The following is a 27,588-nucleotide window of genomic DNA, read 5'->3' as shown; positions in this document are numbered from 1 at the left end:
AAAAATAAAATAAATATGTTTTCATGGTGTTTGCTGAATATTTTTTTATTTTAAACTGTAGTAGGTGAATGTAAAAGCCCTTGTCCTGAAGTATTAGTAGTACATTATAGTTGTTTAAAACAATTAAAGGAATACTAAAATAATGTATTATGACAACTAAATATAAGTGTTCAAATAAATAATTATAAAAGTATCAATAAATTGAACTAAAAATAATTTTTACATATTTTCCAACTCAATTGAAATAGTGTCCAAGGTTGTTGTCAAGACTCAGACGTACAAAAACTTTTTTTAAATCAGGCATATTGGGGGGCACCATAAACTCTGAGGACCCCATGACCTCTTCCTGTTTCTCCCTTTGCTAGGAGGGCTCGGTAGCTCTGCTGAGTTTATGTTTTTTTTTTTTTTAGCTTTTTCTTTCTTTTTATTCCCAAGTTGTTTGTCACAACCATATTGTGTGAAGATCATAACTGACAATTTACAAAATTTTGATGAAATTTCTGACATAAATACTTCATTTTGGTATATTGTAAAGATTCCATGGACCTGATGAGCTACAATATGGCCTCCTTTAGAATAACCATATAAATTGAGGTAATTTGGCATTTTGTCAACTATGTCAGAATTTTTAACTGACAGTGTGACTCTTTCAGTGTTAGTGTTGACAAATCTCACTTAAGTTTTCAGTTAATTAATTTTAATGTATTTTACATAAATGGCATTACTTCACATGTATCAAGTATTTCTTTTTACTCACTAGTTTGTCACCACCTTCAGTTCTGCGTCAACTCCGATGGACTTTATGTTGTGTTTTGCCTTAAATAATTTTTTTTTTATTCCTGAGAAACACTTGTCTGTGAAACTGAGTAAAAATATTGCTAATAGGGTCATTTAAAAACTAATTTTATATTTATATTTTATATTTATTTTTATCAGATGGTGTTGATAAAGTTCTGGGTCAAGTCCATTAAAAATTTAATTTTCAAAAAAAAAAAATCAAATGGGAACCTGCACCTTGGTATCTTTACATTTCCAAAACATTATTTGTCATATTTGAATACAGAAGCTTGAGAAATAATAATTTTTTTTTTGTTTTGGAAAATTTGAACCCATTTTATCCCTTATCTTGAATCATTGACTTTTATAACTGAAGTTATTAAAAGATTGTAAAACTGTAAAATTTGGTCTATACAAATATGCAACTGATGTAAGTTAAATAATGTTAATAAAAAATAAACACTAGCAACAATATCCTTTTAATTTTGACAGCAAATGCAAAAGTGATCTTTGATCTCCATGCTGGCTGTGGATGGTCTCCTGTGTTTTCTTGTGTATCTGCATTTTTACCTGAAACATTTACAGTTGAGACCAAAGCAGTCATATATCTTTTGATTAACTTTTGATCCGTTCAAAAACTTCTCTAGATTTCATAGCAGTATAAGAAAGCAATCCTTTAGAGGAATTCCTAACAGAACGTATCAGCACAAGCCTCTTGTTGTGCAGGTATGAAGACTTCTCAGAATTACAGTAAATCAAACATGTTTAGGGAAACAGAACTTTGTTGCGTTGTGATCAAAATAAATGCTGGAAGTACACAAAATTCCTCTTAGTCACAGATTTAGTAAATCAGATAATATTGAGACATTTATTCACCATCAACAAGAAAATCATTTACAGCAGCTCATTTTATTAATTTTTTTCTAACAGCATCCAGCAGCTTCGTCAGGTCAGCTCTTGGCGCATTCTGTTGTTCATATCAGTAACAAAGGATTAAAACTCTGTGATCCTGCGGAAAGAGCCGGTGGTGGCGCAGGTGGCCCCCCAGTCATTGAACTTGCGGTACTCGCCAGGACTCATGAAGTACTGCCGGCCACGGAAGCTTGGGTGTTCGTAGAGGGTCCAGTAGCCGTCCAAGACTTTGCAGGAGTAGATGTCTCGTCTGCGGAAGTGCTCCTGCACCGACTCGCAGTCCTCGCTGAACTCCATCATCTGACCTTGGAAGTTGGGCCGCTCGTAGATACGGATGCAGTAGGGCCCCTCGCCGGTCTGCAGGTGGAAGATAGAAAATGAAAGGAGCCTTCTGGGTCATGCTTAGTCATCAGCCAATGTTTATCTATCAGTTACCTATCCAGCTAAATCCACATTGGTTTGAAATGTTGGAAGAATAAATAGTATTGTTTTTGCTTTTTAAATTCAATAGGTGAAAACAGGAAAAACAACCTATTTTGACTCTTAGCATGAAAACATTCATCCGATTGAGCTCTCAAAGTAACCTCACATAGGAGAAGGTACGGCAGGAGCGGATGGTGTCGTTGTAGCCCATCCAGCGCTGCTTGTCAGGGTATTCTCCTCTGGTCAGGACGTACTGGTAGCCATTGTAGTTGGGCTTCTCGTAGAGCACCCAGCAGCCACTCTCCACCTTGATGGAGTTGCAGCGGGTAAAGTGTGGGTTCATGTCAGGGCAGTCAGAATCACACTCATATGAGCGGCCCTGAAAGTTCCGGTCCTCGTAGAATATAATCTGAGTCCAACAAGAGGAATGGGAAGAAGAAATATTCAGCTCGAATGTCCTGAATATCTGTTTTTTCCATATTCAGTTTTCTTTCATTCTACACTCAAAACACCAAATTACTTCTTCTATGTGACATAAAAAGCCACAGGGCAGCGTGGCAACATTAGATCTACGGCAAACAGGAAAAAACAAGAAATGAATGGGAAGCTCTTACCTTACTGCTCATCCTGAAAAGAGTGCTGCAGCCGGTCACCAGCTGAATATGGTGGTCTCACAAAGCAGGAGCAGAGCCCTGATATATAAACCTCAGATCCCGCTTTAGCTGTTTTTTTCAGTGAGCTGGGATTTAACAAGCTGGTACCACTGCCAAAAATCTTGATCCTGGCCATAGAACCAAAATCCCTGAATCATCAGGACAAAAGTCCTAGCAGGCGAATTACTGACCATCTCTGCCCTCTTTATTGATATCAACATCAGGAACACATTTTATCCACCCATTCAACACAGAGGAGTTTAATCTTTGTTGGGGAACATGCCAGAGGTCAACAATAACTGTGCAGCTGGTGGAGTCCAACAGAAAATGTGACTTTGGTGACATGATATCAGATTTATACAACTCTGCTTGTTCATTGCTCTACATAGAATAAGTTTAAACATGTTATGTTAACCTTCCATTGGACCACACAGGGTAGATGTAAGTTTGGCTCCAATATATTTTACAAGTACAGACATTTTTCTTATTGATTAACACTGAATCTGACTAAACAGCTACTTTAAGCAATTGGGGAAAGACAAAATGTTGACGTCATGGCTTCGTATGCTTCTTATAGACTAAAATATCAAAGCTAAATGCACGTCAAAGATCCTAATTCTTTTAGGGTTTGTCCTCTCATTGAACAAATCTAAAATTAAAGTGTTTGACCGTAAACACTTTTTACATGTGATGAAATAATTGGGGGAAATTTGCAAGAACAACTGAAATGGAAAGTATGAAGTGGCAGCATGATGTTGTGGAGGGACTGGTGCTCTTCATATAGTAGACGGGGTCATGAGAAAACAACGGTATGGAGAAAACAAGATCTAAAGACATTAGCCAAGATGTTAAAACTTGGATGGAAACTGATGACGCCAAATATTTATCTGCATTAGTTACATTCTGGCTTAAGGACAAGAAAGTAAATGTTTCTTAGTGACCATAAAACCTTAAACATAGTCCCATAGAAAAAAATGTGAGCAAAGCTGAACATGTGTGTGTAAGTGAAGTGGTCTCACTCAGTGAACACGTCTCACTCAGTTACATCAGTTCAGTTCTGTTGGGAGGAATGGGCCAGAATTACAGAAAACCATTGTGAGGAACATTCAACCAAAGTCACACAGCTGGATGGCAGCTTCAGTCCTGCAAAGACTCTTGTGAACCCTCATAGTGCTCAGCTGCTTCCTGATGACAACCACTGCTTTCCTGTGGGGTAGAAAGCAGAAAGGACTGTTTACACCAGCAGAGGGCAGCAGAGGACTGAACTGTGATGTACTCACGCTGAGAAAGGACTCAGGCAAAGACGGAGATGAGGATGGTGGAGGAACGGGTCTCTTTGGGGCTCTCGCTTTTGCCTGCTCAGACAGCCATCTTTTCAGCTTCTGATCTGCAAGATTTAAAAAGAGATTTTGTAACAAATTTATTAGGTCAGTTAGAGAATATAAAATCAACATAAAGTTCTCATGAACGGAAGTCTTTTTTTCTTGTTTCTCTAATATCCAAGGGAAGTTGTAATAATTGTTTTAGTACTGACAGATTTTGAAAATGTATTTTTCTTGATCTACTCTGTATTACTGTTCCTAAGAAAAGTCATCCTGCCAAGCAGTAAAGGCTCTCAGTAATCAGAAGCATCTATTTGTTTCTCACTGTTATTTTCCATTGTGCAGCTGAGATCATAAAGCTTGGATGGGTTTGGTGCACCCGCAACAGCGGTGCAGTTATCGGTGCAGACGAGTGTCAAGCAAAATCTAATCAAGAATATGAAGTAGCTCCAGAAGAAGTGGAGGGCTATGAATACTTTTACAAGGCGCTGTATTAAAGCTACAGTATGTAACTTTTAAAAAATATATGGTAATGTCATGGCATTACCATGTCATGACATTAATGTCATTACGTTATACTATGAGACAGATAATCTGTGAAAGATAGATCTCCTCCACCTCTTAGAGCCGTCAATGCTAAGTGTGCTAATGGCGGAGAAGCGACTCACCGTTACAGGAAAACCTTTTATCTGCCGTCATCAGTGATAATGCTAACTAGCTTTATAATTCACAACAGACTCTGCTGACAGGCAGAATCTGTAGTAGCAGAGTACAAGTTGGTGAGAGGGAGTGCGGTGCGCACACGAACATGATTGACAGTGCTAAGACCCGCCTCCTGCTCTGATTGGTTGTTTCTAGATAGCACTAGGAGAAAACAGAGGAGCTCAGTTTTTTTCATACATTATCTGATTCATACTCTCCTGTCACGATATAGTGACAATTTTTTTTTAACAAAAAAAATTTTTTCATATGACCCAACTTTAATATAACCCATTGTCACAGGTTAACTATTCTTAATATTAAATTGAAACTAGCTTGTTTAAAGTTAGAATATTCTGCAAGCATGTTTAAGCCAGCTTGTGTTGTTGACCTCTGCTTTATATTTTGAAGGCAATAGAGATTCACAAGACCTTTGCAACAAATCCCTTTAACTTCAATCAAATATTTATAAACTATCCAACAAACTAATAGAATCAATAAGTTAATACATGAAATAAAATGAGTTATAACATTCAGACTTACTGTGTCTCTTGGCATGTTGTACAGCCTTGTAAGATCTGAGCATGGCAAATGGATGGTAGGACAGAGTGAGGGGGCATACAATTGACCCCTGTGGTTCAAATGAAAAAATAAGGACCAAGGATAAAGTTTTTTTACTAAAGGAAAAATAAAGCTTTCCAATTTACACTTCTTGCAGTTTGCAGACTGTATAAATGTTTTAGTAACATCAGTGTGAATGTAAAAATGATCCAGAACATATTTAGTACCTTAGACTGATGGCTGGGTAAAGAAACAACTGGCTTACATCTGTACAGAGCCAGGATTTTCTCCACTGGCAGTCTGCTCTGAAACACACACAGTCCTCTCAACATGAACTATGACCTTTTGCTGCTGTTCTCAAACATTTATTTCTACTGTTTGTTTCTTTGCTGCCCGCCAGCTTCACTGCACACATTCATGTTCTACTGTTGATGAAATTTATTATAGACCGATGATGTCAGATACAAAATTCATATCAACAGTAACTGAAGGCAAACCTAAAAAGTTAGAACTCAAACATGAATTCTTATTCAGCACTGTCCCAACAAAACAGTCTGTGAAAAGTCCCAAAGATCCAATTCAGCAAACTGTTTGGTTCTACCGTTTAATTTTTAATTCCCGATGCTTCGTTTCCTGTCACTGGTTTGATCTCTTACTTGCTTATACTGCGGTATGTTTGCAGCTTCTAGGCTATCAGATATGATACAGTTCACAATATATACCTCTATGTGTCACTACTGCAATGAACCTTACTAAAGCAATAGGCATTCTCTCTAAGCAATCAACTGGCTTTATGGCCAGCAGCTGAAGGCTGAAGGCATATAAATAAAATGTATTCATATGTAAAAGCTATGTACTAATACCAAGCTCACCTCTAAGGTCCTATCATTTTCATGTGCAAGCTAATCATCAAGCCCCACTTTGCAACTTGTTACGATCGGTAAGTAGAAGAAAAGGGTCATTTACATCTTTTTAAGTCTGTAGAAGATTATTTCAATTTTCAAGCAGATGTTCACATCAATTACCCTGATGGGTCATTTTGTTAATGTGCCTTATAAGTTAATAAATTCTGTACTTGTCAGATGGGAGTTCATTTGATGTTTATTCAAAGTAGGATGTAAGGTGCTAATATATTTTGGCTAAGAAAAAGTTTGAATTATACAAACTTACTTACCATAATAATTCCAGCGAAACATGAGAGGATCATTGCTTCTCGCTGTAAGCGATTCGGATGCTGAGGACTTCCTAAGCTGCAAATGGCTCCACTATGGTGGGAAGGAAAGGAGATGTTGTGTTTAAAAACTCAAACATATTCAGAGGCGACTTTTGCCTGAATTCTCCCGTCTCCACCAATAACAGCCAGAGATCACCATTTTAAAAATGTTAATATTGTATTGTTTTATTAGTAAAATATTTCTTTCATTTAATTTTACTCTCTCAATAATAAATATGAATAGTTCATGTAACAACTAAAAGAAATCATGAATGAAAGAAGCATAAAGAAGTATGAACTTATATCTCCTCCTCATTCACATTAAAAGAAAATCAGCTCAGAAGCTCAGAAGCTTATTTATTACAGACATTAAGTCACTCATCCTATCACTCATTCATATCACAAATGTTTTGTCAATCCGTTCTACATTAGCAGTCCATGGACCGTAAATGTAGTTTTGAGAATTTTAATCTAGAGATTGTAATATTGTCTTAGACTTTTAAAACATGTAGTTACCAAAAGAATATTTGTTTTCTTGGTGCAATAAACATGATTAGATTTTTATGTTAATATGTCCCCCAATCCACACCACTGAGTGGAGAGCCATGTTAGGGATGTCCAAAACCATTACGAAATATGTTGGGAGGCAAAATGAAAGTAATGTGCAAAAACCTGATCAGAAATTTATAAGAAGGGTTTGATTGCTGCAATTGCAATAAATATCATTTCATTTATTGTTGAGTGTAGCATGTGCTTAATATGGTATTATTTATATTTTTTGTTACACCCAGTTGCCCATCAGTATCTGTTAGTAAGATACTGTAGCTCTTGGTCAGATCTTCATGTTAGCATACTGTTAGGCCACCAGCCTTTATCTCTAACTGCTGGGGAAAAAAGGTCAGGGAAAATAATTTATTCAAAAATAAATTATTTTGAATTTTGAATTTATCCCTGAATTTTAGTTAATGTATTTTCTTTATTTTAAAGTAAACTATCTGAGTTTTACTAGCCTGCCTCCTCCAGTTCTCTACTTGATGACGTGTTCCTTTTGCGTTCTTTTACAGTCTTCTGAGTATGGAAGAAAATTAGGGCCACCGAGAAAAAAAAAAAAAGAATTCTGAGATTAAAGTCAGAATTCTTTTTTTCCGGTGGCTCTAATCCTCTTCCGTATCTTCCTGTCTCTTTTCTGGTTTTTATTCAACCGGAAACGTCCTGGTTGAATGAAAACAGTTTCAATACTAATTTGCTGTTGAGATTAGAAGTTTTGGTCTTAACTGAACATGACTCATGTTTGATGGGAATTGGAACATCGAGTGTTGGGATCAGAAGTACTGTAGAATCACGAGTGGAGTGATGGGTTATCAGGCAGTTGCTAGAGCATGTGACAGTCAGCCGGTGACAACAGGAGGTGACGGACACCAGACACAGCTTGCTTTGCAGATGATGGGAAGGAAACAAGCATTGAGGGTATCAGCCATGTGATGAAGGTGGAAGTTGCCCAACAAACACTCCATAAAATGAGTGCTGTCATATTGTATGTCATGCTCTGCCTTAACAAAACTTGTGACTTGTTAGGGAGACTTTACTACACTTGAGTCATTACTGTCTCAATGACTAGCATTATCCAAACTATTGTTTCATTGCCTCTTGTGTAAGCTACCGCTAACACCAGAGCATAGATGGCTAATTTCAGAGTTTTGCCATAACTGCGAGAAATTAGAGGGGTGGCTGTTCCTTGATCAGCAATTAATCTTGGTTCTATATCACTCAAAATGATAAACATTATGAAACCGTGAAGTGGGAAGAGGACAGATCTTGTCAACTTATCTCCTGATATCACAGTGTAAAAAACCTAATCCTACCCCTTAACCCTTGCAGTGGGTATATTTATGAAAATATAATCTATGATGACACTTCTAAACAAACTAAAGTTCATGGTTATGTTCCCTCAGACACTGACGATGAAAATATTGTGTAAGTGTTGTATTAGACGTTTTTGTTCTGGTACGTACATTATGTCTGCATCAAGCACATGTCGACTGTCTCTGCTCAACCACAAGGCATCAAGATCATACTGAACCTGTAACAATACGTATACTGTAGATACCAGTGTGGTTCATCATGGAGAATGTCCTTCAGTGGAGTAGCACTGAGAATTATTACCAAGTCATCAAGCACCGTTGTGCGTCCCCTCCCACTCGGATCAAATGAGTTCTCCAGGATCTTCTGACCAACATAATTACTTCTGTTTGGACGGCAGAAAAACATTCACCTGTTGCCATTTTTAATGTTCCTGAAACAATATGGAGTTTTGAGATCAACTTACATGAGTAATTGAACGTCTCTCTTCAGTCGCTTTGTCTCCATTTTCAGAGTGAAATGTTTATGCATCAGTCCTGCAGACACAGTGAAATGAAAACTATTTTTAAGCAAAGTGAGCGATTATAATTCCCTGATATTAAGATGATGGAGCATTTTAAAGGAAGAATGTCCTGGGTTTACGTACCAGATTGGACCTTTCTTTGTTGAGTTTGCTTGTTCTCCCTGTTGGTGTGTGTAGGTTTTGTCTGAATCCTCCCCCAGCCCAGAAACACAGGATGGGGATAGGCTGACTGTATAAATTGCCCTGAAGTGTGAGGGCATGTGAATCTTTGGTTGTCTTGTTTGTCCAATGTGTTGGTCCTATGATGGGAGCTAAATGAATTCATAGACCACTGAAGAATGGCTTCACCCCCATAAACCCTTGGAAGGAATAAGTGGGTATAGAGAAGGATCGACCAAAGCCCTCCCCTGCACTCATTCACATGGGCTCAAAAATTTCAGTGTTTGCTTTGTAAGAGTTAGAACCATAAACAGCTTAGAAAAGATTCATTGCAATTACATGGTGATTCAAGCCCAATGGGTTTTATAAGCATAAACTGTACTTCGCTGAAAGCACCCATCGTTACAAGAAAGCAAAAGGAGATTTTCAGTTCTAAATTTTTGCTATCTTGACTGAAACCAAGCCCCTTGTACTACACTTTGCTTCGTCCAGAGGGCCCAGGTTCTCAGCTACTGAGAAACAATTGCTTCCTGGAGGTCTGGACTCCGTTGAAGTTTCAAATTTCACTCAGTTGCTAACATTCATCAGTGACATATGTAATGCACCAATTAGATACTGTAAAGTTTGTCAGAAGTTGCCTGGAGATTAAACAACCATCCTTCACTGTGCAGAGAGAAGTGCCAAGCAGAACAAAGTGGCTGTTAATTTATTATTCTGAATGGCTTCCTGTCTTTGTGTTCCATGTGCCATTTTGTTTTACTACACAACATTTATAGTTAGTTTTATTTAATTGAATGTGTGGACTTACTGGGTTGTTACCAACATCTGGTGAGAATTCCAGGTAAATGGTACAACTATAATATTTACTGAAAGAAATAGTGATGTGTTCAAAATGGAAGAGGAATAGGGACAAAGACACAAACATCTTTTGCAATTTAGTGCTTATTTTACCTGCAATAATAGTAAACATATAGACCGAATCAGAGACTGCCAGGATCTAACTGGTGCTGAGGCTCAAAGATAAAATGTTGTAACTGCTGTCAGAGGAAATTCTACAAAGCTAAAAAAAAACACTTTATAACTGAAATATTTACAACGAAAAGAAACTGCAACATTTCTAGCCGCTGCTCATTAAATATGAGCAAGAAAAGTGAAAGGGTATGAATACTTCCTGAAGGTAAATGGAGATCTGAGTTTAACAGGTAGGAGACTTGATCTCAGACAGACAGAATTACCAAAAACAGCAACTAACTCAAGTTTAAGTTTTCTGATAAACACGTTTAATAATAATTTTAAAAAATCATACAAACTTCAACAGATCTAAAATGTTAAGATTTATACTCACAACACAAGCTGATGGAGCAGAAAGTGGAGCTTGGAGATCTTCACTTGGCATGCTCACACAGCAAATCCTAAAAATGGTTGGCTACACTGAGACTTTATCCTGTGCAGCTGAACATCACAGGGAGTATCAGGTTATCAGCTTCCACTCAATTATTTACAGCTGGCTTCCCATCAGGAGCAAACAGCTGTTACATCCCCAATGACAACAACGTAAAAAATCTAAAAAGTCTTAACACTACAAATTTGAACACATGCCGAGTTAAAACAACAAACGTTCTGAGAACATTTTGAAAAGCTGCAGGAAACTAGAACATTGGATTTATCACAAGGAAAAAGTATTTGTTGTTGTTTGTCCACAGCCCACCCCACTGGTTTCTGCTACTGCTTCGTCTTCTTCTTCTTCTTCTTCCGGTCTTTAAACACCGGAGAACTCAGGAATGTGGTGTCTGTAAAATCATCTCCACGCCTAAGTTTCCTGTTGGGGGAGGGAAAAAAACACAGAAATTCAGCACTGCTTTCCATTTTCTCTCTCTTTCTTTTTTTAAAGACAAAGACAAGTCTGGATGATCTGACCAATCATAGCACTAGTTCCAGTAATTGCGACGTCGGTTGTTGAAACCTACATAGAGAGCTCACTAGTAACCCGGATAAATGCCACTCACTCTACTCTACGTCTTAGAGAACAGAGAACATAAGCAACCAATAGAGAAATCTGAAACTGGAGTCACAGACAAAAAAACTGTTCCTCTAAAACAGAGGAGGCAGTACTCTGTAAAAACACCAAGTCTTACCAAATAATTTTGAATAAGTTTCTAGTGCAAATATCTTGGTACACTTGAAATAAGACAAAGCTAACATGTCTTATTTCAAGCTTGATTTTTTTCATAGATTATATGTCTCACACCATCCTATCACAAGTCATTTTTTTAGTTAGATGTATTAGCTCGCTTTAATTAAATAATTCCTTAAAATTGATGAAGTAGTAGTTGCACTAGAAGATATTTTACTTGTAAGACATTTTTTCTAGAAGTGAAATAATCTGCCAATGGAATAAACCCACCAGTGTTCCCAGTGGCAGGGAATGCTGGTGGGTTTTTGCAGCCACTGCTCCCAGCTCCTAAGGTCTCTTAGTCATTTTATTGTTTGAAGACTTTGCTTTTGTTATCTGATGGCTTATTAATTCAGACTTATTCAGTAAACTACCCGACACCCATCTTTGTTTTGTTTGGATGAAGTTCATCAGTCTACCTGCTGACATGTCTCCGGCAACTATTTGACCTGCTCTCTGAAGCTTATGCTATCCTCCATTGTCCTGTTTTTAGTCCATCACCCAACGACAGCACTGCTCCAGTACGGAGCTTTTTAAGATCTGCTTACATCTGCCTGGGTCACCACCATCAGCTGTGCTGCTACACCATGATATTTTCAACCTGCCCTCTCAGAAATGCACTCATCGTGGCTCTCGTCAGATCTTCTGCTGTGACGAACCAACTCCATTAAATCTACCTGGTCTACTGTGTGTCGTCCACCGAGGAACACCGGTCACCACGCTGAGCACAGTGTGTTGGCCTGCCTGGCTCCGTCTGCTAACCCAGCTGTCAATCAGGGCCAGCCCAATGCTTAAACAAACTAAACGGCTGCTTAGGGCCCCAGGGCCAGAAGCGGGTCCCCTTTGTGGGTCTGATTTTTTTAAAGTAAAGATTACTTTATGTGACTATATTAACAAAAACACCAAATTTCAGTGTGAAGTTGTGATTTTTTTTTTTTTTTTTTACAATAATATATATTTGAGTATGTAGAAATCATTGTTCATATGGGCAATAAAAGAAATTGCTCTTGGGGGCCCCCAGGTGGCCTCGGAAACTTCACAGCTTCCTTGATAACTCCTCCACTTTTCCCTCTTATCTCAGGTCTGGAGTCTGGGTGTCATGGTGGCTTTTTATATCTTATTTTGTAGTTAATTTTACTATGCATTTCAGTTTTGTGTGTTTTAATGTCAAATTATGTAAGGTGACCTTGAATGTCAAGAAAGGTGCCTACAAATAAAATGTATTATCATCATTTATTATTATTGCTTCATCATCAATATTAAGGAATTATTGACTTTAAAAACTGCTTTACCTTGCTGAAAAGTTACGTAAGTTAGATAAAGGTTGAGATGCAAAGAAGACAGCTTCCACTTGATGTGTTAGCTTTAGTGCACTTTGTGCTGGGCGAGCGGCGAGAATTTTTACGTTTGTAAGTTATAAAAGTGTTGCATATGCATCATCAGCGGTGCATCGATTGTAGTTTTCTGGCTAATCACATATTCATGTAAACAGTCTCCCAAACTCCACATTCATATAATGAGAACTATACAATAAAATACATATAGTTTATAAATCAAAGTAGAATAAAAATACACACATTTTCCTGCCTACATACTCATAAACAACCTCCAAATTTATAAAAATATTCTTGCACTTTTATATGAAAACATGGTGTGATCAAAGAAGATTCTGCATGGGGAGTTCTACAGTTCTGTCCTAACTGTCCTGCAGTGACTCTGTAACTGTTTTGCCTTTGTGTAAATGAACTTAATGGATCAGGAGCTAACTTATTGGTACAAATAAAACCTAATTTTAGAAAACAAATTACAAAAACATTCAAAATTCATCAAGTTAAAATTGATTAAATCAGGGTCAATTTATCAGCCGGCTGATTTATCAGTGCACTCCTAACTGCCACGGTTTAGTGCTCAGTTGTGAGAACAGTCCAGTCAAAGTCCTGACATAAAGCCAACTGGAATTTGCAGCGAGACCTGGCCAAAGAAGTCTCTAGATCTGGGTTGAAGGGGCATTACAGAATATCTAGAAGGTTTAACCAGACCTGTGGTCCCCTGAAGCAAAAGTCAGAAACATAGACGGACCTTTGAGTAACCAGCGTCACTGTAGCACTGGTCACATAGCCTGCATTGCTCTCTGAGTTCCTTTCAGTGCGTCCCGACGTTCTCACCTGTTCAGTGGTGGCTCCTTATAGCTGACCCCACAGTTCCTTCTCCTGCTTCTTCCTTTGTTTTCATCATATGGGTTTGGAAAGGTGTTGGTAACCGATGTTAGAGCTCTTCCTGCTGCAATGCACAGCAAAACATTAGCTGAAAGCTAAACCAAAGTCAGACTAGGTTAAATTTTGTGTTTATAGTCTTCCCCTGTTGGGGGTGAGTCTACCCAGAGTTCATAGGTAAACTCTGATACGGACAGAACGTCCATTGACAGTAGAGGGGGACACCAACCTGGTGAGGCTCTAGCTGACCCCTCAGTCACCGCCAGCCTGCATGATGGGCTCCTGTTTGGAGAGCTGCGTATAGAATTGGACTCTGGGTCCACAGTATTGAGCTCTCCAAGCAGCCATGGTGGCTGCACATCCATTAGCAGAAAGCCGACATCCAGATGAGCCGTCTCATCATTAGCAACGGATGTCTTTGTGTTATTGACAGAAATACTCTTGCTTTTGTCCTGAGATGTCGGTCTGTGGATGACAAACGTTTCCCTTAGGTTCCTGGTTTCGGCTGCTGTATGCAGCTTTGTCTTCCTTTGTGGTTTTGCAGCATTCCTGCCTTTGGAGACTTTAGGATCAGGCGGATTTTCACCAATGTCATAATGATCATGGCTGAGGAGCATCTGAGAATCCTCTTCACCTCCCTTCCTGACCTCCAGACTGTAAGGGCTGCAGAGAAGAAGCTGATCACTGCAGACAGGATGCAGACCAGATTCATCTTCAGATAAAACCTTTTTGCTGCTTTTGCTTGTTTTTCTCTTTTGCCTGGAGTCGTAACCATCAGCACATTTCTCCAGTGATGACGTCATCCTGTTCCTGGAGCCTCCTGCTTCGTCTAGTCTGGATTTTTTACGTGTGGGGTTCTCTGAACGATCACATTCATCTGCTGGCAGGACTTCCATGTTATGCTCTGATGTTTCCACCAGAGGGCGCTTTGAAGCGCTGCGGGTTGCTGTTTGCTGAACTGCATGGAAATGTCCAGAACTCTGAGCCAGATCCTTCAACAGCTCCTCAGCTGAACAGTGGGGTTCTCCAGGAAACATCATGTTACTGTCCAGACCCGGGGAGTTACTGTTCCTAGAAACAGAGATGACAAAAGTTCCTCTGCATCTCGGTCTGGTCTGCGTTTTCCTCCTGGCTACAGGAGAGTGATTCTCCTCTGACCCAAGACCTGCCACTTCCACTGGATGGAATACGTATTCCTGTGGTGGCTCTGTGTTTTCTGCTTCCTCTTCATCGTGGACCTTCTCCGGTATGGACTGTTGGCTCTCGTCATCATGAGACAGACAGACTGACGGGGTCTTTTGAATGACCATAGAGCGTCTCCTTACTTTAGTTCTGGACCGTCTGTAGGTGATTTTAGAACCTTCTTCAGGTTCACTGCCTCCAGCCTTCAACAAGCTAACTTTAGAGTTGGATAAATAATCATCCAAATCCTGTGAGACAGTGTCACAGCAGTCGGTATCACTCTTGGATGTCTTCTGATGGCTGACAAACTTGGGGATGCGAGATGTTTTCATATTGTTGGCGCGTTTTTTGGGTAAATGTACCTCAAGAACTCCTGAGTCTTTATCTTCTAGTTTATTTTTTTGAGTAGGTTCCTTATTTGGTCTGTGGTTGAAACCATTCTGGACATCTGGACTGCGACCCACCTGTTGACTCTTTGTGCCTTTCGTCTCACAGGAAGGACCTTTCTTCTTGGCTTTGGTTTCCACGGTGACAATTTCAACTGCGTTACTCAATGTAATCTCCATCGACGAATTGAGAAGCACTGTATTGTCAGCTTTTGCTAACTGAGGCTCAGTTTCTGAGGCAGACACACTTGGAGCGTTTACGTCACTGGAAAGGGATGTTGTGGAGTTTTCATGCGTTTGATTGTTCTGAGGACAGAGGACAGAGTTTATTTCAGAGCTGGACTGGGACAAGGCTCTGGACAGGCGCTCCACTTCACTCCTCAGGCTGCTGCGTGGAGGACAACACGATCCTGTCTGAGTGGGTTGAACACGTTGACTCAAACGCCTTTCCTCAGCGTTTTCTGGGAAAAGACATTCATTAATAGAGGCAGCACATATTTGAAACACTGCACTGAATGATGCCAAATTACCCACCATGAAAAATATCAGAGGGGTTGCTGCATCTGGTTAGGACACTTAAAACATCCAGATGAGGGTTTCCTTCAGGCAGACCTAGTGTTGCTTCCAAGTTTTTGTTGTGGCAGAAAGGATTCCTTAACATTTCAGGCCTACTGTGTGTATAAAATAGAAATACAGAAATACAACCGTCAGATATCATTTACGTCCACTGAAACTACAACGCCTACAAGGACACAACAAAAGCAAAAGCAGGAACTTCTGACCGCGCTGCTGCATCGTTCTCTTTGTTTTTATCTGTTGGGTAGTGGCAGCCCTCTGACAGCCTTGGAGAATCCTGAAGGAAAACACATTTTTCAGCTCCAGCAGTTCAGATGCATCAACATATTTGTCTTTATTGAGGTTTTGTTGATTAGAAGTCGAGGTTTGAGTCCCACTGCAGGGGAAATAAATAGACTCCTCATTGATATTTTACCTTATATGGTACTGAATACATTGAGACCAAACATTTGACCCAAATCATACAGCTTAAAAGATAATTATCACTGATAATGGCCAGATGTATGTAAACTTACATACATCTGGCCATTACTTAAAATTACAAAAGATCTTTAAAAAAAGAAAGTTCAAACACGGAAGTTAAATTCCTGTCTGACTTCCCTTCAGACAGGAAGAAGAAAATGTGTATGTGTAATTTTATTCAGTGTATGTAAACTTGTGTTTTCAACTATATCGACATGTTACATAATCAGCCAATAGTGAAAAATGACAGGGATTTTTTGTGTTTTTCCATACTGGAGGTTTTTCCTAAGTAGTTCTAGACTATAAAATGAGTTCATTCTCACTACAAAAAACTTAAAAACATTTAACTTTTTTTACTTAAACTTTTTACCATGACTTTACAAAATAACAAAGAGGAAAAAGCATGGTCAGGTGAAATGTGAACGATTAGCCTCCAGACACAGGCCAAAGCTTTGGAAGCCAGGCCAATCCGTTCTGAGCATTTAGAAGCAACTTCAAGTTCCTGAGATTTATCTATGGACTTTGAGATGTCTTTAGTCAGTGCCTCATCAGACTTTGTCTTCATTAATCTCAATTATTTTCCTGCATTTACATTGAGGTTAACAGACAATTGTGGAATAAATGCTTGTAAAAGAAAAGAAGGTCTGAGTCTGAGAGTTGGAATAAATCATAATAGTCACAACTTCAGTGTAAAAAGCACAAAAAGAAAAAAAAAACCTTGCATGTCATATACATCATGATGCAGTCAAAATCATATGTCATCTGATGAAAGTCACATTTAAGCAAGAAAAACATAATCTTATGGTAAAAATAGAATCTGACAGGTGACTCTATACTGTATGTTTTACCTTATCAGAGACAAGTTCTGCCATCATGCCCAGCTGTTGCAGAGTGTTATTAAGGAGATTTTTCACGATGAGCATCTGTAGGAGCAGAACAACAACAAGTAGTGAACCAGCTAATGGTCAAACTAAACTCCACATCAGCTGATACGTCACACTCACCAGTTTCCTTTGGTTGTGTTTCTTGGTGGCCAGCTGGAAGCAGAGATCCTTGACTTGTTTTTGCAGGAGCACCACCTCCATCTCAAGCTGCCTGCTCTTCTCCTTTTGGGCCTGCAGAGCGAGAGCCAGGGCCTTGTTGTTGGTCTTCAGGGAGACCTTGAAGAAGGAGGAGGTGTCTGGTGTGGAAGAAATACGATGTTAACACTGCTCAGAGTCTGTGACGGCCGCAACACAAATGAGATGGAGAAAAACCCAATTCAATTCAATTTATTGATCGCAAAAAGAAATTAAATAAATAAACCCACTGATAATTTTGTTTTTGATCTGTGAAGCCACAGCTGATGTCTGCTTCGACGGTGTCATCGTTTTCCTGGGAGGCACCATCAGACTGATGGATCAGAAAAAGAAAAATCAAAGGTCCAACTCGAAATCTATGAAGCCAGAAACCTGATGGAAGGCAGAAGCTTTAGCTTTTTTAGCCGTAATGAAACAAAAAGATACAAGACATGTTAAAACCACCAGACTAATTTTTCTTCTCTTATGTCTCCATTTAGCATTTAATATTCAGCACTAAATGCTTTTTATGCACATTTTGAAGTATCGCGTTAAAACAACTGTCAAAGATAAACCCAGAAGCACAAATGCCAACGTTTTAACCAGGAAAGGTCCCTAAATGAACACTCCACCATGGCTACTCTCGAATTAGCTAGCAGGTAGTTTCTGTCCTAACGTTGTCCAGCCTTACCGTCTATTAAAGTCCTCGAGTTGGAGGGCTTATCTTCTAAAAAAAAGAAAAATCATAGAAGGGAACGACACAAGTTACTGTATTCAAGAATGTATCAGCTTTGCACGCCTGTAATTCAAGACTGAAAACTTTTTTCAAAAACAAACAAAAAAATCCGCCGAGCTGGCGAGCATGCGCACTAACGTGAACTTCTTCGTCATCTTCTTGCAGACAAGAAGACAATTTTAAAATCTAAAAATATTTAGATTTTAATATTTATTTTCCCCAACCTCTCCTAAGGAGACCATTAAAAAAATGAAATATTTTTCTTTTTCCTTCATTACTATTTAACTGAGCAACTACATTATTCCCTATTCAAACTTCCATATTCAATAAACTTATTTGATTCACATATATCCAAGTAATAAAAATATGTTCCATCGTTTTGTAGTATTACACCAATTATATAAATCAAGATGCTTCTTCATTTTAAAAATAGCGCCATTCAAAAAACTATGATCTGTTTTTATTCATTTTAATTATCTCATCCCTTCTGTTTATTCCTCTAATTCTTATTACATCATCTGAAACCTTTGTAAATGTCTTCCATTTATTTCATTATCCCACTTTACTTTCCATAACTTACTTTCCCCCCACCTCCCCAAACTATACTTTTACATTCAGACTTTTATAACTTTAGTGGCAACTACTTGCACTAACGTGAACAACCTGCGAAACAATATATACTGCTCAAAAAAACAAAGGGAACACTTTAAGTGTTAAACACCTGTTTAAGTGTTCCCTTTATTTTTTTGAGCAATATATATATATATATATATATATATATATATATATATAATATATATATATATATATATATATATATATATATATATATATATATATAATATATATATATATATATATATATATATATATATATATATATATATTATATATATATATAGATATATATAGTAATGTTTCTGATAAATTACTGAATACTTTTTTGAGTGAACTGAGTAGTGCACAGTTTTAGGGTTCGATTGATGTCTCTGAATGCAGCTGAAGCTGTCTGTTTTCGGGCTATCGTCTGATGACGCTCGGTGCTTGATTAGTCAGGGCTGTGCTTGCTGCTTGTTGTTTTAAGGGAGTCGGCGTCTTCTACCAAATGTTTGACAGCTGCAGCCTCTTCAGGAATTGGAGTCCTCCTCTGCTCTCAGTTATGTCAGCTTCATAAAGTTAATAGGTAACCTGCTTGTTTTACATTTCGTTTTTACTCTTCACCGACCAACGCAGATGCAGCGTCCCGGCTGGTTAGCACTCTAAGCTAACCACATACAGCCTGATAGGCATCAGCTGCTGCTAACATTAGCTATCCCTCAGCTTAGATTGATTGTTAAGCTTTATTTTGCTTCTCCTGCGAATGATAAGCCTCTAAGTAATAACATTATCTTTAAGTTGTTAATAAAAGCAACCCGTTATGTAACAAATGTACTGACACTTTAATTTACTCATAACAAATCTAGCTGAATGTGCCCAGTGTCGCTTTAGTGTCTGTTAAAAACCAAAGAGTATGAGCGGGTTCTCTATCAGCTCCCCCAGTGACTCTTAGACCGACGGCGCCGGGTCAGGGCGGTGCTTTCTGTTTTCCGGGTCTGGGACTTTGCTATAAAGCTTCCGTCTGTTTTTATCACATGATAAGGTGAGCGGAGTGTGATGCCATTTACATCGGCTTTCTCTTCGCTATAATCCAAGATGGCATGCATTTCCAACTCCAGCTCTATTGCCTTTTTCAGAAGGTAAGCACCGCAGAATCTCCAGGACACGCGTTTCCTTTTTGTTTCAGTCGAACACACAGAGATCAGGGGCATCAGCGTCCCAGTTGGCGGTGTCAGCCGACCCCTAATGAAGAGGGCCACCAGTTCCTGTCACGAGTTCAGATCGTCTATGGAACAAAAAGAGAGAAGGGGGGGAATTAAAGGATGGATGTGAGGGCGAACTGGATGGAAAACTGTAAAGCTGGAACAATTCACTCGTTTCTCTTTGAGGAAATTGTTTTAAGGAAGTAGAAAACAGAGCTCAATATCAAAACAGAGCTCAGTCTGGGCAAAGTGATTTCCTGCTGAACTGGAACATTTTCTGTTCTGGTTAATACCAGATATTTCTGTGATCTGGAAGCAAAACGTAGACCAGGCCTGAAGTATTTTCTCCCAGCAGGGGTGTCCTGTAGAGGATGAACTTGGTCAGTGATTCATGTGAAGCTGAAACTCTTTAGTCCTGCCAATGCCAGGAGATCTAATTCTGTCTCACTACTTCTTAATAGTGAGACAGCGCTACTGTCTGTAGCTCCTGCTGGTGTTAATGCCCTATTCAAATATAAAAAAATAACAATAAATAAATAAACAGCTGAACCTTTGCTCAGATTGTGCAGGTAAGAGCAGTACCAAATGCTTTTATGCTTCTTGTTTTTAAAGGTTTCTTATTACTGTTGTTGCAAATTAACACACTTCTAGATTCTGACTATAGCTCTGGCTTCCTCTGCTTCTGGAAAAGTCGGGAATCTGATTTCGGTATTTTCCATGTCTTGGTATATGTTAAAGTCACATTTCTTTCCTAGCAGTGCAGAGCAAAAGTTTGAACTACCGTACTTCACAGCTGTGTACCCGTGTGTTTCCTCTGCAGCCGGGGTAGCAGCGTCATGGCTGCAGATGACAAATCCTCATCGTCTTCCTCGACGGAGTGGAACATCGAGCCGCCGGCCTCCTCTCCCACCAGCCCCTCACACCTGACCCACTTCAAACTGCTGACTCCGGAGCAGGATGAGCCTCCGCTCCGCTCCGCCTACAGCTCATTCGTCAACCTGTTTCGTTTCAGCAATAAAGGTAGAGTTTGGTCCCAAAGCAGAAGCTCAGAAAGTGTTTTTGGATTCACTTTGCAGCTCTGTTAACTTTAGAAAATGTATACAGTCGATTTGGAGCTAAAAAGCAAAGTGCTCAATCTGTGCAATGAACTGTAGAAACACGCCTTCTAGGGAGTTTTCACTGTTTTCACCAAACACTTCAATAATGATACATCTGAACTCTTGGATGGAAAAGGGCAAACTGGACCTTTTTGTCCACAAGGCCCTGGAATGTCTCTGCTCTACAGAATGCTGTTGCTACCAGTGCAGCTGTTCAGCATTATCAGCAGGAGGGTGTGAACTGATCTGCATGCACAGTAAGGTGAAGACTCGTGGATCATGGCCTTGTGAACAGGGGTCTGCAACCTTTACCATTTTCCCTTCAGTCCAGTGCAATGCAACTTGTTTAGAGCCAGCTCTGTTACATGACCTTTTTTTAAAAAAAAAAAAAAAAAAAAGACTTATAAATATCTACTATCGCAAATTTGTTGTCCTTTGGACAGAATCACTATTTTATTTCTATTTTGGGGTTTTAAAAGAGAGAAAAACATAAAACATTTGCAACAAGTTGATGAAGCATCTCAACATCTAAAAAACTCCAAATAGTTTCCAACCTAATGACATGAATATTAGATCTACTAAATCCTACTGGTAAGATTAATGTAATTTAGTTGTGGAAAATTTATTAAAAAACTGAAAATGGCAAAATCTGTATTTCTTACACACACACACACACACATCAGTGAACTCAGTGGTCCCCAACCTTTTTATTACAGCGGACCGGTCAAGACTTGGCAATTTTGCTGCGGCCTGGACCGTCAGATAATGCTTCTGCATGTTCGAGTTCCAGCTAAAGCCTTTTTTAAAATCTTTTATTTTTTGCCCCAATTTTCCCTTTACGACAATCTTACAACGTCTTGCAGTGTGTGGTGTGTTGAATATGCCCGATTTTAGTTCGGGCATATTCAACATTGTCTTGGCTTGATTTTCGCAGCCTGTGGGTTTTTTCCCTGACTGGGAGCGAGAACGCGGCCTGTTGAATGTGACAGGTAGCCAATCAGAAAGCGCGGTGACATGGCCGGTGGACATCGGAGGTGATATGTGGAAATGTTCATTACTACATGTAAAGGCCATTTTTATATATGTTTATTATATCTGGTTATGTTTAGTCAGTTAAAAATGTTAACTATGAAAAAACATAACTCACCTCCAAATTATAGTGCAGCAAATAGAGCGGCTGCTCCCACCGTCTTTTATCAAACGCCTTTTCTTTCTGTTCCGTCTTTTATTGCTTAAATGAGCCACAAACTATCACTGCTGCTTCTACACCGTCATCCATGTTTGATTATTCCAAATTCACGTTTGGTATGCTGGGGGTTTTACTGGATTTTCTTCTGGAATCAGGATGTTTGTGAGTGGAATCGGTTCTGTGCTGTGTTGCTGCTGCCGTGTGTCTGGACTCACTAACCGACCGAACTTGTTGGATTTTTATCGGCTCTGTGGTCACAGAAGTTTGGAAAATCGGCCAACAATCCTTAAATCGTGCCGTGAACCAAACCCAACACTCACAAGCTCCACACCTCTCGTCTCAACCACTGCCCTAACTTTCTCTGACTCTGGTCGCTATGGTAACGTTTACATATCCCTTCAAAATAAGATACAGATGCGCCACAAAAACGAACATTTTACTTTCGTGGAAATTTTAACTCACGATAACGACTAAAGGAGCCCTGAGCTTGTTTCTCTACAACCAGACGATCCATCTGGGAGTGAAGAGAGATGATGACACCAGAAGTGTTGCTTATGCACAGGGTGCTGGGTCTCTACGTGGCGAAGTAGTTTGAAGGCTTCATTACCTCATTAACAAGCCGGTCACCATATCATGCAGAGCTTGGAATGTGGGAATAACCTACCAGAATAAATCCATTCTCCTGTCTCTTCTCTGGGCCTTTTCTCTTCCCAAAGAAACTTTCCAAAGACATTTGTTTACTCCTTACTCATTTTGCTGCTTGTCGGGCAAGATGTAACTGAGAGAATCCGGTTAAAGGATTTTCAACATAAAAGATCCTCCAGACTCATAATACATAAAACGGAAATATTTAATTATTTCTAGCTGTACCAATTGGTCCACGAACCGGTACCGGTCCGCAGCCCAGGGGTTGGGAACCACGTTATATAAATATCAAAGGTGAAACGGCGCTCCTGGTCACCAAGCCGAGGAGACAAAGTGTCCATTTCACCGCCCAGAGAGACATTTCCACCAAACCGGAACCGGTCCTCCAGCTACACTGAGGTCATCATCTCATCCCGGACCGAACTGCAGAACAAGAACTTCTTCTCCTCCTCCAGCTGCAGCTTCATCACACCATCCAGGCGTTAAACCAGACATATAAGTCCCGCCCACTCCCTGAAGGCGCTGTCCAATCAGAATCTAGAACGCCCCGCCACCCATAGAACCCCGTCTGCTTCTCATTCCTGGATCCTTTAACTTTGTTTATTCCTTTACTGATGAACAACAAATCCTGTAAGTTTGAAAACATTTGCTCATTATTTGCCAAAGTTACTTGGGGGGAACCAAACATTTCAGCTTCCTGAAATAATCATTTTATGCTTGTTTAGTAGTTAGGTCATTTTAAACTTGTTTAGTAGTTAGGTCATTTTAAACTTGTTTAGTAGTTAGGCCATTTTAAACTTGTTTAGTAGTTAGGTCATTTTATACTTGTTTAGTAGTTAGGTCATTTTAAACTTGTTTAGTAGTTAGGCCATTTTAAACTTGTTTAGTAGTTAGGCCATTTTATGCTTGTTTAGTAGTTAGGTCATTTTAAACTTGTTTAGTAGTTAGGCCATTTTATGCTTGTTTAGTAGTTAGGTCATTTTAAACTTGTTTAGTAGTTAGGTCATTTTAAACTTGTTTAGTAGTTAGGTCATTTTAAACTTGTTTAGTAGTTAGGTCATTTTAAACTTGTTTAGTAGTTAGGCCATTTTAAACTTGTTTAGTAGTTAGGCCATTTTATGCTTGTTTAGTAGTTAGGCCATTTTATGCTTGTTTAGTAGTTAGGTCATTTTAAACTTGTTTAGTAGTTAGGTCATTTTAAACTTGTTTAGTAGTTAGGTCATTTTAAACTTGTTTAGTAGTTAGGTCATTTTAAACTTGTTTAGTAGTTAGGTCATTTTAAACTTGTTTAGTAGTTAGGTCATTTTAAACTTGTTTAGTAGTTAGGTCATTTTAAACTTGTTTAGTAGTTAGGCCATTTTAAACTTGTTTAGTAGTTAGGCCATTTTAAACTTGTTTAGTAGTTAGGCCATTTTATGCTTGTTTAGTAGTTAGGTCATTTTAAACTTGTTTAGTAGTTAGGTCATTTTAAACTTGTTTAGTAGTTAGGTCATTTTAAACTTGTTTAGTAGTTAGGCCATTTTATGCTTGTTTAGTAGTTAGGTCATTTTAAACTTGTTTAGTAGTTAGGCCATTTTAAACTTGTTTAGTAGTTAGGCCATTTTAAACTTGTTTAGTAGTTCTTTATCATTTTTAGCCAAAGTTATTAAGAGCTGTGGTAGAGGGTCTTAAGGCTGACCCCTGGACCTGGGGTCAATATGGGAAACATACTGCATTTTCTTTGAATTATACAAAAATCTATAACATGATGCCTGAAATCAGGAAAAATATGTGATTGCGATAATGTTGCGAACATTTTCCATTATTATGTTGATTGTAATTAACCTACATTTAGAAAAGAGGCAGCTTTATATAAGAGAACACATTAAATAAGGCCGCCAACCTTCTCTCTAAGCTTTAATATTTCAGCTCGTATTCAGTCTATCCAACTGTTTGAATTTATCCTCAATATAAATTCCATAAATGTTTATATAATAAGCTACCTAATGTTGCATGATTAGTTTTATTCTAAATGCTTTTGTTGAGAAGAGTTGTTGAGAAAACACTTATTCTTACTGCTGCTAAAATAACATGTTTTTTTCAATTATAATAACATTGTCAACAGCATTTATTTTAATACTTAAAATATGTAGACTTTGTTTTTGTTATGTAAGTGCATGTATAAATGTACATATGCATATATGTTGGATTCATAATTTTCTCAAATAAAGAATGTTAAAAAAAAAAAGTAGACTTAAGTAGAATTCACAAACAGAAAAATGTAGGAGCAGTTATCACAAATGTATGGCACATCAAACATTTTATAATAACAACCTGTTTAAGAGTGAATGCTCAGGTAGCTAACCTGTAATTAGCCGCTCATCAGATACAGTGTGTTCCAACATTATGATGGTGTTTTTTGTGATGGATTTATTTTGAACAGCCAAATTCTTTTCCTGTTGACAAGTATCATTATTTGAGGCAGGTGACTGGCAGTGCACAGCAATAGCTGTGTTACTCTGTGTATGTCACTTTATGTACACACAGTAAGTACATACACACAGTATGTAAAGTGATTTACATACTCTGCGTATGTAAATAACAGAGTATGTGGTTTCCATACGCAGGTTTTCTTTTCTGGCTCAGTCTTAATTCAGTCATGGATGAAGAGAGGGAATCACAGAACAGAACACCCCCCCCCCCCCCCACACACACACACACGCTCACCCCCCCACACACCCCTACGGTGCCATTGCAGGCCAGTTAACCTAACATGTATATATTTAGGTTGTTGGAGGAAACCAGAGTTGCTGGTTAGTTGGAACCTTCTTGCTACAAGAACTCGTTTCCATGGTGAACAACTGTTCACTGTTCCATGGTGAACAACTGTTCACCATGGAAACGAAGGAAGGAAGTGGAAGTGAGAACATCGTCCTTTAAGCCACACAATGGTTGTATTTGTTAAACGTGTTGATACAAACCTGAGTGATTTAAATGTTCTGTAAAATGTTTGTTCCCTCACTCTACACCACGTGTTGTAACGAACTCACTGGATGTCATGTGAGCCGTGATGTGTCTTTGCATCTGAATCCAGGAGATCTGAACACCACATGACTTATGTTTGTGGTCTGAAGTCTGCATCATGCTCAGTTTCTATGCACTCCAAATCTGGACCAAACTTTCAGAAAACCGCAAAACAGCTGAAAGACTGAGTTTCTTTAAATCAAAGCTGAAAACCCACCTGCTTAGAGCTGCCTTTGTTGATGGCGGTTGACAAAATGTAATGTTTATTGTTTCACATTTGGTGACTGTATGATGTCTTTATGATGTAAAGCACTTTGAACTGCCTTGTTGCTGAAGACGTGATATACAAATACATTTGACTTGACTTGGAATGGAAGCTCAGAGTGACTCCCCCTCCAAAAAACATCTGAACTACATTTCATCAAGTCAGCAACATGTAGACGCAAGATTTAGTTTTTGTCAGTTTTATTTATTTATGAATCAAACTATGTTGGCCCTGACCTGCCACTGATCTTTAAGTTCTAACAGTTAGAACTAATCTGTTCTAACTGTTTAGAACTGTTAGAACAGAACAAATTTTTTGTGCAAATTTTTTTCTGCACAAAAAAATTAGTTTTTGTGCAGAAAAATAAAATTAAAAAGGAAAATTAAGAAAAACTGACTTATTTGTTTTAATATTTAGATTTGTGTTTTAGTGCTGTTAATATTTCAATTCATATTGGTGTTTTGAAATGGTTGTTTTGAAACTGTCGGAGTCACTGAGGGAGAGAAAGGGGAAGAGTCTCAGGTAAAACAAAGTTTATTTGCTTCATCCATTTTCCAGTCTCTCCTGGATTTTATGATTGTTTTTTAAATTGGCAGCAGTGCATCAAGTGTAAGAAATACTGTCAACTGGAGGTAGAAGTTTAGTCAGTGAAACTCTGTTTTTTTTCCCAAAAAAATTTGCAATCATTTCACAATTACGAATCAATATAAAAAAATATAAATACATTTTCACAAATTTGCAACTCTCCATCCATCAGTTTTGCAGATTGATATTTTAAACCTGAAATATCTCTCTTTTAAAAGAAATTGTTTTTAAATTTGAAAGAATGACTTGGAACTCCAGGAGTAGGTTTAGAAAAGTCTGAAATGTTTTTAAAAAGCGTAGGAACCCTGCAGGATGCAAACGGATGGAAATTCTTCCTCTCACCTGGTCCACAAACTTGTGATGGTACAGGAGGGTAAAACACTTTTTCTCTGCCTGTCTTCTAGTTTTCATGTGAAGTTGTGTGTGTATGTGTTGTCTGTGTGCAGAAGAAGGCCGTCCTGCGGTCACAGTTTCCGAGAAGCCGGACGACCCGCCTCCTCGGCGGCAGGCAGAGAGACGGAGCTTGTCCTCCAGTCCTTCCCACTCTGTCCACAACTCGAGTACACACCGGAAGCAGCATCCTGATATCCTCAGACGCGCTTCTACTGCCTCAAGTAAAACACACACACAAATCAGAGATTAGGTTATTTTTAATTGTTTTTTTTTGTTGTTTCTTTTTTTCCTGCAGCAGAAAATTTTTTGAAAAGATTTTGTGAGTTCTTTTTCTTAACCCCACACATCTTTGGTTTCTGACATGTCAGAAAATGTGAAAGTTTGCCATTCTCTATATACTCTTTTATAGAGAATGTACATGTTAGTTGTTCAGGTTCCTGGTTTTTGTATGAGGTCTTAATATGCACCTTCAGAGTCACAGTTTTGAGCAGGTTTCTAATTTTTAATTAATAAACCATTTCTAATTTTTAAATCATTAGTTGAAAAAAAGATGAGTGTTGTCAGGTAAAAACTGGAAGGAAGAGTCAGTTTGACATTTAACGCACATTAATTTAAGTCTGTGGTTAATGTAGCTGGGATGTTTAGACAGCAAGCAGGAAGACGGTGGCTAAAATGTTACAGTTTGCTTTAGTCTTTCTCAGAACACAATGGTTCTAATCTTAAC

At 38.6% G+C, this 27,588-nt stretch overlaps 3 protein-coding genes across 11 annotated transcripts in view; 1 reads left to right on the top strand and 2 right to left on the bottom strand.

Moving 5' to 3' along the window:
• Positions 1 to 1,622: 1,622 nt before the first annotated feature.
• On the bottom strand, positions 1,623 to 10,546 carry LOC114148442 (gamma-crystallin M2-like). Of its 4 annotated transcripts, XM_028023755.1 has the most exons (11): positions 10,448 to 10,546; positions 9,911 to 9,968; positions 9,067 to 9,242; positions 8,887 to 8,956; positions 8,724 to 8,805; positions 8,573 to 8,640; positions 6,522 to 6,612; positions 5,575 to 5,652; positions 5,330 to 5,417; positions 4,046 to 4,152; positions 2,949 to 3,971 (listed from the first exon to the last, which is right to left on the bottom strand). In XM_028023755.1, the coding sequence occupies exons 2-11, from the start codon at positions 9,925 to 9,927 to the stop codon at positions 3,903 to 3,905; spliced, it is 846 nt and encodes a 281-aa protein (XP_027879556.1). In that variant the 5' UTR covers positions 9,928 to 9,968; positions 10,448 to 10,546; the 3' UTR covers positions 2,949 to 3,902. The 4 variants fall into 4 exon arrangements, with proteins under 4 accessions (XP_027879557.1, XP_027879559.1, XP_027879556.1 ...); XM_028023754.1 differs by having other exon boundaries at positions 9,067 to 9,968; XM_028023756.1 differs by lacking the exons at positions 5,575 to 5,652; positions 6,522 to 6,612; positions 8,573 to 8,640; ... (3 more) ...; positions 9,911 to 9,968; positions 10,448 to 10,546 and adding exons at positions 1,623 to 2,046; positions 2,279 to 2,521 and having other exon boundaries at positions 2,727 to 3,971.
• On the bottom strand, positions 10,360 to 18,044 carry sgo2 (shugoshin 2). 2 transcript variants are annotated; one of them, XM_028023721.1, is made up of 9 exons: positions 17,844 to 18,043; positions 17,404 to 17,486; positions 17,099 to 17,274; positions 16,943 to 17,017; positions 15,839 to 15,909; positions 15,591 to 15,727; positions 13,718 to 15,517; positions 13,441 to 13,555; positions 10,360 to 10,921 (listed from the first exon to the last, which is right to left on the bottom strand). In XM_028023721.1, exons 2-9 carry the CDS (start codon positions 17,480 to 17,482, stop codon positions 10,825 to 10,827), a joined length of 2,550 nt encoding a protein of 849 aa, XP_027879522.1. In that variant the 5' UTR covers positions 17,483 to 17,486; positions 17,844 to 18,043; the 3' UTR covers positions 10,360 to 10,824. The 2 variants fall into 2 exon arrangements, 1 of the variants encoding a protein (XP_027879522.1); XR_003596279.1 differs by having other exon boundaries at positions 10,813 to 10,921; positions 13,355 to 13,555; positions 17,844 to 18,044.
• Positions 18,045 to 18,923: 879 nt separating this feature from the next.
• pikfyve (phosphoinositide kinase, FYVE finger containing) overlaps positions 18,924 to 27,588 on the top strand; it is a 32,874-nt gene continuing 24,209 nt past the window's right edge. For 2 of the 5 annotated variants that reach the window (XM_028023689.1, XM_028023690.1), the window contains exons 1-3: positions 19,422 to 19,624; positions 20,508 to 20,707; positions 26,918 to 27,085. In XM_028023689.1, coding sequence (XP_027879490.1) covers positions 19,581 to 19,624; positions 20,508 to 20,707; positions 26,918 to 27,085 — 412 coding nt within the window. In that variant the 5' untranslated portion in view covers positions 19,422 to 19,580. Of the gene's footprint in view, positions 19,072 to 19,420; positions 19,625 to 20,507; positions 20,708 to 26,917; positions 27,086 to 27,588 lie in introns of those variants that run through there. The other 3 variants (XM_028023693.1, XM_028023688.1, XM_028023691.1) reach the window with 3 other exon arrangements.

Source organism: Xiphophorus couchianus, chromosome 7, assembly GCF_001444195.1.
Source record: "Xiphophorus couchianus chromosome 7, X_couchianus-1.0, whole genome shotgun sequence".
In the NCBI taxonomy this organism is placed as follows: Eukaryota; Metazoa; Chordata; class Actinopteri; order Cyprinodontiformes; family Poeciliidae; genus Xiphophorus; species Xiphophorus couchianus.
The sequence above is the reverse complement of the archived record's forward strand: the minus strand, read 5'-3'. Positions and strand labels throughout refer to the sequence as shown.

What these genes read in the sequence shown, in the direction of transcription:
- LOC114148442 (XM_028023754.1), bottom strand. Translation starts at nt 9,268, where the DNA reads ATGAATTCATTTAGCTCCCATCATAGGACCAACACATTGGACAAACAA. An exon ending in ACAAAGAAAGGTCCAATCTG is followed by an intron (nt 8,957 to 9,066) that starts GTACGTAAACCC and finishes CTGTGTCTGCAG; the next exon opens with GACTGATGCATAAACATTTC. An exon ending in AGAGACGTTCAATTACTCAT is followed by an intron (nt 8,806 to 8,886) that starts GTAAGTTGATCT and finishes CCGTCCAAACAG; the next exon opens with AAGTAATTATGTTGGTCAGA.
- sgo2 (XM_028023721.1), bottom strand. Translation starts at nt 17,482, where the DNA reads ATGGTGCCTCCCAGGAAAACGATGACACCGTCGAAGCAGACATCAGCT. An exon ending in GAGAACGATGCAGCAGCGCG is followed by an intron (nt 15,728 to 15,838) that starts GTCAGAAGTTCC and finishes TTATACACACAG; the next exon opens with TAGGCCTGAAATGTTAAGGA. An exon ending in GTCAGCTAGAGCCTCACCAG is followed by an intron (nt 13,556 to 13,717) that starts GTTGGTGTCCCC and finishes TGTGCATTGCAG; the next exon opens with CAGGAAGAGCTCTAACATCG.